Consider the following 12,867-nt stretch of genomic DNA (forward strand, 5'->3'; position numbering starts at 1 on the left):
CAGGCTCGAAGGGTTAATGACCTTTCCCAAATCTTCGCTCGCGAAGACTGGCCATTATAAACCAAATTTTAATATACTGACATTACATTTTCAAATCATATACCTAAGTCGCAGAACTCCAAACTTTGCACTTAACAGCTAATAGATATGAAAGTAACTTTTAAGTTCACAAATGTTAAAATCAGAGACCCCTGTGTTGGCAGATTTGCTGTTTGGGTGTTCCGGCACCTTTGTCTCATAAAACATGACTCCAGGCATGATCTTAGGCCAGGTTTACTGTCTACAAGGTACATTGCCACCATGCTTTCCCCAACATGGTATTTCCTACAAATTTATGACAAGCTTTTGGTATGCAAACATGAACTAAAGACCAGTACAAAGCCTACATAGTTTCCAGTTCCCTACTGTTTTTCCCATCAGACAAATACATACAAGGTGTTCTTGTCTGGATTTTCATTTTCCAACCCTACCATAGGGCAGCTAGCCACCCTATGTGTGGCTTCATAAAGTCTCCTTTCTTTAGTTTTACTTGTCTGTTCCCAGAAATATAAGCACATTCTCATGCATGTAGCTGTGCTGCAATTTTTATTTACTTTGACAAACACTTTAGCAAACTATTTATGCTTTCTAATAAGCCTTCCAGCAAAGCCTGGACGTACATGCATCGTTTTTCACATGAAAAAGCGAATTGCACAGACATCCAAAACTGTAATTCCCAATTACAAATCAGTAGAAATTTTAAGTTTTAGTGTTGCTATATTTTACTCTGGTGTGTCCAGAACGTGATAATGCAGGCAGACAAGACTGCATCCACATGCAAGAAATGATCCTATCCCTGCTTGAAAAGGTGTTATCACTGTCTCCTGAATCTCATGTTGGATCACTGAAAAGATTAGTATCAAGAGTCCTTTCAAAGAAATCTCCTCCCAGATATCTCAGTGGTTCATAAAGCTCTGCCAGGAAGCACTCTCACAGTGTTTATAATCACCACTGCATGTGACAGGTATAAAAATGCATGCAGACCCTTTCAATCGGCATTCTCTACTGTTTGGAAACCCATATGGTAAGAAGACTCAGATGACCTTTTCGACATCTTCCACATAGGAGAGGATTTGGAGGATGTTGTCAAAAATGTTGATCATGACTCTGCTCACAATGAACTTACTCATCCCAAACTGGTCATTGTGCAATGGAAATCTAGGGTTACAAAACTCCAGTGGATGAAAGTTATTCTCTCAAACACAACTGTAGGCTTATCTATTTCATCTAGCTACATGGTTCCATGGAACATCTATGTGGTTCTGCTAAACCAGATTTGTTTCCCACAGTCCAGAACCCCTGGTTAATCTGAGACTAAACAGATGCAATGACGAAGACTCTCATAAATTCATTAGCCCCATCTTTTTCCTCATGAGACATCCAGAAGATTAAAATTTCTTCTGGAGTATCTTCCAGGAACACTTGTCCTAGACACATAGTCCATTCTCTCCATATTGTGCCCTTCTCTGATAAACAACTTCAAGGCACCAGTGTTCACTTTGTAGACGAGTAGGAACAAAATAAGCAGAAATCAGAAACAAGGCTTCCTTCCTTGTCTGAGACCTTGTTTAATTCAAAGGCAGAAGCAACCTGCTGCTTTTATCCACATGGACTACAACATTGGGTTTAGAAAGGAGTCCACTGAGAGTTCACAGTCCAAAAATCAAAGGACTGTGAGACAGCTTTCTTCTGGACAGTTTCAAAGCTCAGGCCTAATGGGATGTCAAATCCAGGGAACAAGACTAGATCAAATCCAAAGCAAAACCCCTAAAGCATGATAAGAATACCTACAGCAAACTCAGCAACAATTGCTTTCATCTACTCACCTGCTTCTTTTGTGATTCACTTATTATTAAAGACAAAACCTAAAACTACATGAAAAAATCTACACGTATTCAAAAGTACTTAAAATCAAAAAATAATAAATGCAAACACAAAGGCAGTTCATGTCATTGTGAAAAGTAATTATAACTTCATAGTGCTACTCAGGTCCATTATAAACTCTTGCTGCATGCAAAATTGTCTCGAGTTGGGGAATATCAATGAAATTTATTGCCCATTACAAAGGCTTTAATTACTAATGCAGGTATTGAGAAACAAGACAAATAGTCAAGCACCCATCCAAAGAAAACACTTTTTATCCCTCTTTGTCCCAGCTTCGCATTAGGCACCTCTTTTTCCTCATTTCTAGCCCCCAGTCTCCTTGCATTTGCCACTAGGTTACACTCAGTCCCTTTGGTACGGTGCTGCAAGAGAGCGGTCTTAAGTGTATAGTGGTTTGCTCTTTTTGACTCTTCTTGTTTCTTACTCTTTTCAAATGCTTTAGTATGGATCCTCCACCAGATAAAATACTCTTGGGGATTGTACCTGTCCAGCACAGATTCTTCCATAGGTTGCAGCCCCTTCAGAGATGTGTTTTCCTGTGTTTTCCTGTGTTTTCCTGTGTTTTCCTGTGTTTTCTTTCGGGTGTTCTCATGTATCTCCCATGTTTCCCTTCACGCCTACTTTGTTGTCTCCCCTGTATCTCCATTTCTGCATCATTTTGTGTCTCTTGCACCACCTTTGTGACTCCTGCTGTGTCTTCTTTCATGCCTCCTATCTCTCTTCCTGTAACTCCACTTGTGCCTTCTGACATGTTTTCCTTTGTGTTTCTCCTCTGCTGTGGTCTCTCCTGTCCCCACTAGATACAGACCTCTCTTCAGTATGTTTTCTTGGAGGTCCCATATGCTGTTTTGTTTTGCTCCAGTTTCAGTTGTGCAGTGGCTCTGTACTGTCCTTTGCAGAGCTGGCTTGAAACAGCTGTGCCCAGGACACAAAAGACCACGATCTCCCACAGAGGTCAGCCCTGCAGCCCTCTACACTATAAAACCCCTGCCATTTATGCCACATACAAGTTTAAAGGTGAATAGGGAAAAAAACCTCAAACAAACAAAAGAGAGAGAACATTCTGAAGCTCAGCCATAATGATCTATAAAATAAATCATATTTCTGAATTGTCTGAATGGCAATGGCACTAGCAAAAAACATCCCTTATATCAATACTTGATAAACAAAAGTTTTATATGATTACTCTTTTCTAAAGAGCTGCTTATGGGTGCATTAATATTAGCAAGAGACATATTAACTTCTGAAGATCAGATCTTATGACAATATATATATGTTTTGTTACATATACCAGTCCCAGAATATGAACTTTGGCTAAGAAGATTATATAGTTCTGCAAATTAATTAAATATGACTTACCAAAACAGAATCAAGTTTTTGTTTCACCTTCTGCATTCTCATTGATGCTCTTGCAACACTGACAAACTGATCTGCTGGAGACATCACTAAGCTTTTTTGCACAGGAATTTCAGAAAAACTGCTAAAGAACTGTGGCCCTCTTGGCGCAGCTGTGGTAAGTGATGAACTGAGATCTTTTATGAGTTCAGCTTCCTGTTGTGCAACTGTAGAAATAACCAATATTAATGTGTCAGGTGAAGCCTTACATTGCCATGGGAAAAAAACCAAAACTGAATGATTGCTGCCATTTTGCCAGCCATATCTTCAGTCAAACACCATCACAATCTGTACTAAAAGTGCTACAGGGAAAACCTGAAAATGACATGAAATTTTCTCCATACTACCCCATTTTCCCTTAACTCTTCTGGTCACAATTCTCACTTCTGTTATCTGTGTTCAGTAATCTCTCACACGGAACTGATATTTTTGTATTGCTTATGAGCCACAGTGTTCCTCATGCAGAAATATTGGCAGTGGAAGAGGGGAGAGCAGGGGGACAGGAAGATAAAAATTTTTCAAAGTCAAGAAAGGTATAAAGCTTGTACCAAGTTCAAGTCTAGGTGCATTTCACATTTTTTCCAGCCTAGTTCAAGTGAGTTTATTATAGTTGAGCAATATTTCAGAAGTTATCAGACATATTATACAGGCACAGAAGGTATTAACTGACTTTTGCAATATTTTGTACTGTGGTCTCAAGCCAATATAGGTTAAAAGAATTCTTCACGAAAGTTCTGTGCAGGATATTAATAAAACTGTTGATGTATCTAAAACATACTCTTAGAGTATTAAAAAGTGTGTCAGTGACTAAAATTAGTATTACTACATGATTAACTCATTCAACACTAAGGCAGTAAGATTACTTTCTGAAAGTAAAATGGGTGCTTTTAACCAAAAATGGAACAAAAAGATAGTAACAGGCAATGTAAAAATGACCACAACCTATGCAAAATTTTACTGTCACCAGTGACTTAGTTAAGCAGTCAGATGATACAAATAACTACCAGTGTGATGATATCTGTGTGATCTCTAATATATAAGTACACATATATATATATTTTAAACTACAGTATTAGATTTTTTTAAGACTCATTGTCTGCCAAATAGTCAAAAAATTTTAAAGAAATCCTTCAGCCCCCAAAAATTCCATTGCTCTCTAAAATGCAGATATCTTATTGGATTGAAGTTTAGTGCTGAATATTGATTGTAAAGTCATTTCATTTAATGTTCCTGTAAAAGTCAATCAATTCAACAGAAAAATAACCTAGACTCCAAAATTTGATAGGAGTAATCTCATTACTACATGTTACTTAAAAAGCCAGTGTATAAAGACAGGATTAGCTTTACAGATCTATGTTCCCTGCAAACATAATTCAAACAAAAGAATTCCTGTATAATTCATATTAACATTATCTACTGTCTAGATGCAAATGTCCTTAATTAAACACAACTATCAGAAAAGCCTTCAAAGGACAATCTGAACTTTATTTTGTATACCAAAAATTCAAGATGAGCATTTATCACTATCTTCTCTTTAATATAACATAGGGAATAAAGCTATCTCTCACACAATTGCACCACAGATTTAACACTTGTTTTTTAAAAGTCTACACTGTCTGATTCAATTCTATACAGCTCCTCAATATTATTTTGTAACATAGCCAGCACAAAATACTGAGCTTCTGATTACACTATTCATTAATTTTCTGAATGATTGTACTTTCTGGCTCCATAATCCACCTTGATACTGAAAAGGGGCTTTTAAATATTTGTATGACACTGCCTATATATGAAAAAGTGCTGCAAAAATCACATAGTATGACATACAATAGTACATTTAAACTTGAGGTTATACAGGACCTCTGGTGACAGCCTAGGCCAAAACCCTTGCTTAAAGCAGCAGCACCTAGAGCAGGTTGTGTGGGATCATGTTCAATTCTGTTTTGGAATCTCCCAGGAAAAAGGTATATATTGTCATCATATTACTGCTTTCTTTTTCCCTCAAAAGAAGTACAAATACTAAAAAATTGCTTCTAAAAATAAAATATTTACAGGTGTGTATCAAGAAAATTTGTACTGTACCTTTATAATCATAAATGTATATTAGTATTGGTTGATTTTGACCAAAGGCACAAAATGACACCATGTGTTCATGTGGATGAAAGGCAACATCACGAAGTGAAGATGTGAAGGAGAGTTCAGAATATATGGCCACCTGATCTCCTACAGAATTGAAATATGTTTATTAACACCACAGAAATGTATTTGAAACACACTGGATACAACAAAATAACAGTTGGTTAAAGCTTATATTATTACAGTACAGTGTCTGACACTGTAAATAAAAATTCTTCAGTCAATTTCCTTATTGAAAAGGATTTGGCATAAGACAAAAAAATATTGCATCCTTTTAAGTAATTCAATAAGTCATAAAAGTTGCAGTAGCTGCAGGAAACCCCAGAGGATACACTACGTTAGCTGAGTTCTCTTGTTCTGATAAGCAAGTTCTGGAAAGGTGGCGTTCCACAGTATTTGTTTGTGCTTGCATTGTACCAGAGATAGCCATCTTAGCTGTGGATTTCAACTATATAATACTGACAACAGGAGTGAAAGTTGAAGCAGAGAATTATTAAAAATATAAATAAATATAAAAATATAAATAAAATTAGCTCTTCAGATGATGGCACTATGAATGCCAGTACAGTGTGTAAATGAGTCAAAACCCAATGAAAACATACTAATAACAAAGTCCTGACTGGCAGTGATGACATTAATGAAAAAGGTACCAGGCTAATTAAAAATTACTTCAGGGCCCTGGGTTGATTAGTTAATGGGACAGGAGCACAGGTGGTGTTCGCCTTAGTTCCTGCAGTAGCAGAGATGAACGAGGAGGAGGAAAACCCATCTTAACAACAGGTTGCTAAAGGACTGGTGCCACAGGCAGAATTTTGTTTTTTTCGACCATGGGGCAAATTCTACAGTACTCAGCCTGCTAGAGTCAAATGGGCTTCATCTATCTAGCAAGGGCAAAAGGACTCTAGCCCATAAGTTGTCGAGGCTGATCAGGAGGGCTTTAAACTAGGTTTGAAGGGGGAAGGAGTTGAAACCAGGCTCTCCAGAGATGAGCCTAAGGGTGGAAAGCCCAAGTCAGAAGTGAAATCAGCAGCCCAGCTGAAGTGCATGTACACCAACACACACAGTATGGGTAACAAACAAGAGGAGCTGGAAGCCATCATGCAGCAGGAAAGTTATGATACATCTGCCATCACAGAAATGTGGTGGGATGACTCGCATGACTGGAGTGCTGCCATGGATGGCTACAAGCTCTTCAGAAGGGATAGGCAAGGTAGGAGAGGTGGAGGGGTGTCTCTATATGTTAGAGGGTCTCTTGACTCTGTGGAACTTGAAGTAAGTAACGATAAGGTTGAGTGGCTGTGGATCAGAATCAGGGGGAAGGCCAATAAGGCTGACATCCTGGTGGAAGTCTGTTACAGACCACTCAACCAGGATGATGAGGGTGATGAATTATTCTGCAAGCAGCTAGTGGAGGTCTCAAACTTGCCAGCCCTTGTTCTTGTGGGCAACTTTAACCTTCTGGATGTCTACTGGGAACTCAAAAGAGCAGAGAAGAGGCAGTCTAGGAGATTCCTAGAGTGTAATTTCCTACTCAGCTGGTAAATGAGCCTACTGGGGTGGGGCCCCGCTAGACCTTCGGTTCGCATACAGAGAGGGGCTGGTGAGAGATGTGGTGGTCAGAGGCCATCTGGGGCACAGTGACCGTGAAATAATAGAGTTTTCAATACTCAAGGATGCAAAGAGGGCCATCAATAAAAATTCTACCCTGGACTTCCACAGGGCAGATTTTGGCCTACTCAGAAGACTGGTTCAGAGGGTACCTTGGGAAACAGCCCTTGAAAACAAAGGGGTAAAGGAGGGATGGACATGCTTCAAGAAGCAAGTCCTGAATGCACAGGAGCAGGCTGTCACAGTGTGCTGAAAGGTGAGCCAGCAGGGAAGACAGCCAGCCTGGCTGAACAGGGAGATTTTGAAGGAAATTGGGGGAAAAAAGAGACCTTACCGACTATGGAAAAAAGGGCTGGCTACTCATGAAGAGTTTAGGAATATAGTTAGGTCATGTAGAAAGAAAATTAGAGAGACGAAGGCACAATCTGAACTCAGTCTTGTCTCTTCTGTTAGGTAGAACAAGAAGTGCTTCTACAAATACATCAATAGCAAAAGAAGAGGTAAGGAAAACCTTCATTCTTTGTTGGACATGGAGGGGAACACAGTCACAAAAGACGAGGAAAAGGCTGAGGTACTTAACACCTTCTTTGCCCTCAGGACAACTGGCCTCCAGAGCTGGTAGACAGAGACAGGAAGCTGAATAGCCCCCCTGTAATCCAGGAGGAAACAGTTAGCAACCTGCTGAGCCACCTGGATCCTCACAGGTCTTGGAACCAGAGGGGATCCATTCTAGGGTGATGAGGGAGCTGGCAGAAGAGCTCGCCAAGCCACTCTCCATCATTTACCAACAGTCCTAGCTCACCTACAGGGTGGACAAGGGATCAGACCCAGCCAGCATGGGTTTAGGAAGGGTAGGTCCTGTCTGACCAACCTGATCTCCTTTTATGACCAGGTGACCCACCTGGTGGATGAGGGGAAGGCTGTGGATGTGGTCTATCTGGACTTTAGCAAAGCCTTTGACACCGTCTCCCACAGCATACTCCTGAAAAAGCCGACAACCCACGACTTGGACAGGGACACTCTGTGCTGGGTTAGGAACTGGCTGGATGGCCGGGCCCAGAGAGTGGTGGTGAACGGTGCTGCATCCAGTTGGCGGCCTGTCACTAGTGGTGTCCCCCAGGGATCAGTGTTGGGCCCAGTCCTGTTTAATATCTTTACTGATGATCTGGATGAGGGGATTGAGTCCACCATCAGCAAATTTGCAGATGACACTAAGTTGGTGGGTAGCGTTGATCTGCTGGAAGGCAGGAGGGCTCTGCAGAGACCTGGACAGACTGGAGAGTTGGGCTGATTCCAGTGGGATGAGGTTCAACAAGGCCAAGTGCCAGGTCCTGCACTTTGGTCACAACAACCCCATGCAGAACTACAGACTGGGGACAGAGTGGCTGGAGAGCAGCCAGGCAGACAGGGACCTGGAGTTTGGATTGACAGGAAGCTGAACATGAGCCAGCAGTGTGCCCAGGTGGCCAAGAAGGCCAATGGTATCCTGGCCTGTATCAGAAACAGCGTGGCCAACAGGTCCAGGGAAGTGATTCTTCCCCTGTATTCAGCGCTGGTGAGGCCACACCCGGAGTACTGTGTCCAGTTCTGGGCCCCTCAGTTCAGGAAGGACATTGAGGTGCTGGAGCAGGTCCAGAAAAGAGCAACAAGGCTGGTGAAGGGACTTGAGCACAAGTCTTATGAGGAGAGGCTGAGGGAGCTGGGGTTGCTTAGCCTGGAGAAGAGGAGGCTCAGGGGAGACCTCATCACTCTCTACAACTCCCTGAAAGGAGGTTGTAGCCAGGTGGGCTCTTCTCCCAGGCTCTCTTCTCCCAGGCAACCTGAAGTAGGACAAGAGGGTAGGAACTTAAGCTCTGCCAGCGGAGGTTTAGGTTGGTTATTAGGAAGAAATTAGGAAAAATCAGACATTGGAATGGGCTGCCCAGGGAGGTGGTGGATTCACCATCCTTGGAGGTTTTTAAGATGAGACTAGATGTGGCACTTAGTGCCATAGTCTGGTAACCACGGCAGTGTTGGATCAAGGGTTGGACTTGATGATCTTGGAGGTCTTTTCCAACCCAGTTGATTCTATGATTCTTCCTCCTTTTATTCTCTTTTTAAAGTTTTCAGGCAAATTATGTAGTGGCATAGATATAAGCTAATGTAGTTGGAAACATGGAGAGAAATTCAAAACAAAACTGTTAGTTATCTGCCAGTTTTAAAATATTTACTTTTTCCTTTTAAAAAATTAATTAGATCATAATCAGAGACAGAACATTATGTCATCAAAACCAAAATGGTATTCTGCTACTTTCTACTGTCATTTTTGTCTCTTTTACCTCCTGCACAAGAAGACAGCAAACTCTTTATTTTACATTTGCTTGACATTTTTTCAGAAAGATTTTGGTAGCTATGTTGAAACTACTTGGCTTGGGGACTAATTTACAAAGAAACCTTATATTCCATAGGCAAAAAATATTGAGTCTCTGACCACCCTTGGGAAACAGATGAAGTGGTTCTCAACAAAAGCCTGATTCCCAAATCTAAACAGCACAACAGAAAAACTGATCTGACCTAAAACATTTTTTGTGCATTCCATTTTAAGACCTTCATGTAAAGAATTGCAGCATACAAAAAGCTGAGCTTCAGGTGCTCCAATCCTGCTGGATATTACAAATGCTACCTCTATTAATTTCCTCTAGAGAATAAAATCTCAGAGATTAATAACAGCTATTTAAAAGGTGGAGCTAAAGCCTCAGGATTTAAGTACATCTTACATAACTTTTACTCTGTATCAAAAGTGTTTCAATAAAGCTTAAAAAATCATTTCCCCCTCAGCCTTGAAAATTTGGCTTAAGACCATAAAATAATTAGTTACCTGTTTCTGGATTCCAAACATAAGCCTTTCCATCTTCACTTCCTGAAAACAGGAACGTACCACATGGTGTTAAGGTGCTGTGAATCTTTTCTCTGTAATTTGTGGCACCTATGTATTTCTTCGTAGCAAAGCTAAAGAAAAAGAAAGTTTACAAATGTAGCAGATACTTTCAGAATAAACAAACTTTTTATGCATCAGTTCCCCCCTCTATTCCTCAGAAAAATCAATACACCTTGCATCCCAAATAGATATGCACCTTCTGCAGAGTGCAGTGTTCACCCTTTATTTTCCCTGACTTTCATAATGCACCTGACATTACAGATGAAAGCATACATCCTTGTCTTTCAGTAGAAAAACAAAATCCTCAGATCTAGAGAATGGATACAGATGTAGTAATTTGCATTGTCTTGATCCTGGGCTTTGCAAAAAATGGGGAAATTGGCACTAATACTCCAAGCTTTGCCAAAAAAGTTTTCATTATGCTTCTTGAGCTTGAGTGCTTAAATTTATCTAGCAGCACTCTTCAGCTCTTCAGACTAATGTCTCCTTGGTTAGAAAACCAGCAGTAGAATCAACAAATTTCAAGATATAAATGTTAATTTACTATTAATATTTTTAATATTATTTTGCAGCTTAGGTATCCCTATTCCTTTTTCCAGCGAAACACTACTGGTCAGCTTAGTAATCATGATCTACTGTCAAACAGTTTGCAGGCATCAAGTGGGAGTGAATCTACAAAAGGATGGAAAGAAGCATAAGTCAGCTTTTAAGAGGCTATTTCAAACATGAGGCATAGCCTAGAAAACAATATGAAAGTTCAACATGGAGACTAACACAGCAGCAATACTATGACACAGAATTTGAGGCAAGAAGAATGGCAATAGTCCACCACATCCCTCAAAGACAGAAGACAGTAATTTTTCAAATGTGTTACTGAAGAAATAATGGAGGTATGCTGGGAGAAATGCAGTGCATTTCATATGACAGGAAGATTATTTTAAACAATATTCTGAATAAACATACTCCATACGCAATTCTATTTGGCAAGTAAGAGAAAAGGATTCCTTAATGATCACAGTGCAAGACTGTATTAGCCCAAAAAGGAGTTTTAGCTGTGTGAATAAAAAGAGATAGTATCTCTGAGATGTCAACAGAAGAGCTCTGCAAGATGTAAAACTAACCTGCATATGAAACCCTAAGGAGAGGACCGAACCAAATCTCTGATCACATACCTAAGTGACAAGACAGCAGTATTAACCAAAAAGATCAAAAAAGCAAGTTAAAAGAGGAAAGTTAAGAGCAACAAGCTATCAATCAAAGTGAATTGTGAAGATCTGTGACCTCCGCCCCCTCTTTTCTCATGCAGGGAATGAACAGTTAATGCTGACGTGTAAAATTATCACTGCTGGGTATCTGACCCTGTGGTTTATTGATAGACTTAAGCCAATGTAACTGTGGGCTGTGGTCAAAGTAGCAGTCCTGCTGCTGTCCTCTCCACCCTTGTTTTCCCAGGCTCTCCCTCATTTCTTCTCTAGTGTTCGGGCAGCTATCAGACAAGTTTGATAAGACAGTTGATTAAAATGAAAATTAATAATTTGTATTTGTAGGCTGATTTTCAGTCGGATCAGCACACTGATCTGACTTACCCTGCATCAAAAGACCTCTAGAGATGATAAAAAGGAAATTCTAGGAATACATGGCCAAAGCTGTGGCAGACCCAAGGAGATGGTGTGTCCTATGGATAAACTTACTTAAAATAATTGTGAAATTGCACCCCATACCAACCCTTTCTTAAAGAGTAATATGCATGTCCATTTTCCCCTCTCAAACTAAAATTCTGTCCTTTTTAGAAAGCGTAGCAACAGAAGAACACTACCTGCCTCAAAAACTACAGGTTTGCTCTGTCAATCCACCGATTTCAAGCTTTGATTGAGTGGATACTTTAGGCTTCTTGCATAGTCATTATAATGTACCGTTTACAGTAAAACAGGAAAACTGCAATATAATACTGTAAAGTCTTCAGCTAGTTCAAACATTCAATCCAACAGAATAACAGAACAGCTTAGTTTGGAAAAGACCTTCAAGAACATTAAGTCCAACAGCTAATCCAGCACTGTCAAGTCCAGCACTAAACTATGTACCTAAGTGCCATACCTACATATCTTTTAAATATCTCCAAAGATGATTTTCTGCATAGTGAGGGGAGGAAAGACACTTATGAAATTAAGGATAAAACATTTAGGAAGCATGTTCGTATTTTTAATGTCACTTTCCAGAACAGAATGTTCAGGTACATCTTAACAATGTATTTAAGTGATTAGAGTGAGACCCTTCTAACTTTCACCCAATGAAAGGACATGAGGGAATGGACATAAACTGAAATATAGGAAGCTCTGCTTAAAATTAAGAAAAAAAGTCTTTTACTTTGAGGGTGAATGAACACTAGAACACGTTGCTCTCAGAAGCTGTAAAATCTCCAAGATATTAAAGACCCTTCAAGATATTAAAAAACCGACTGTATAAAGCTCTGAGTAACATGCTGTTTGTGATTTGATTATTGGGTTGAACTGGTCACTCTCCAACATCAAAGACTCAAGTGAGTCTGTAATCAATCCCCTTGCTTTTTGTTATCGTTTATTACTAAAGAATCATGTTCATAACTATTAAGAATGAGATAATCATCAAAAAACTATGTCAAAATATCTCACAGCCTGCTTAATACACCATAATACATACATCATTGCATTTTTCAGTATTTATGATGACAATCATATTCTGTTTCATTATCAAAATACCCTTCCCTGAGTCTTAACAATGAGAAACTAACACACAAATAAACATTATCATTTCAAAGTTATTTTCATGCCTAGATTGCATTTGAAAAGGGATTTCAACCTTTAGGAGAGTAACACTGTCTTCTTCATGCCACCTTATGCTCCCACGTAATC

At 39.7% G+C, this 12,867-nt stretch overlaps 1 protein-coding gene across 11 annotated transcripts in view; it reads right to left on the reverse strand.

Moving 5' to 3' along the window:
- The window catches only part of AHI1 (Abelson helper integration site 1), a 95,334-nt gene that overhangs the window by 54,121 nt on the left and 28,346 nt on the right, over positions 1–12,867 (reverse strand). For all 11 annotated transcript variants that reach the window (XR_001877170.1, XM_017829717.1, XM_017829713.1 and 8 more), the window contains 3 exons: positions 9,920–10,050; positions 5,401–5,541; positions 3,283–3,485 (listed from right to left, as the gene is read on the reverse strand). Coding sequence is in view for 10 of the 11 variants with exons in the window: in XM_017829717.1 (XP_017685206.1) it covers positions 3,283–3,485; positions 5,401–5,541; positions 9,920–10,050 (475 nt within the window). In the remaining variant the exon portion in view is untranslated. The remainder of the gene's footprint in view (positions 1–3,282; positions 3,486–5,400; positions 5,542–9,919; positions 10,051–12,867) is intronic.

The sequence above is a fragment of the Lepidothrix coronata genome, unplaced genomic scaffold (assembly GCF_001604755.1).
Source record: "Lepidothrix coronata isolate B3197 unplaced genomic scaffold, Lepidothrix_coronata-1.0 Scaffold167, whole genome shotgun sequence".
Lineage (NCBI taxonomy): Eukaryota > Metazoa > Chordata > Aves > Passeriformes > Pipridae > Lepidothrix > Lepidothrix coronata.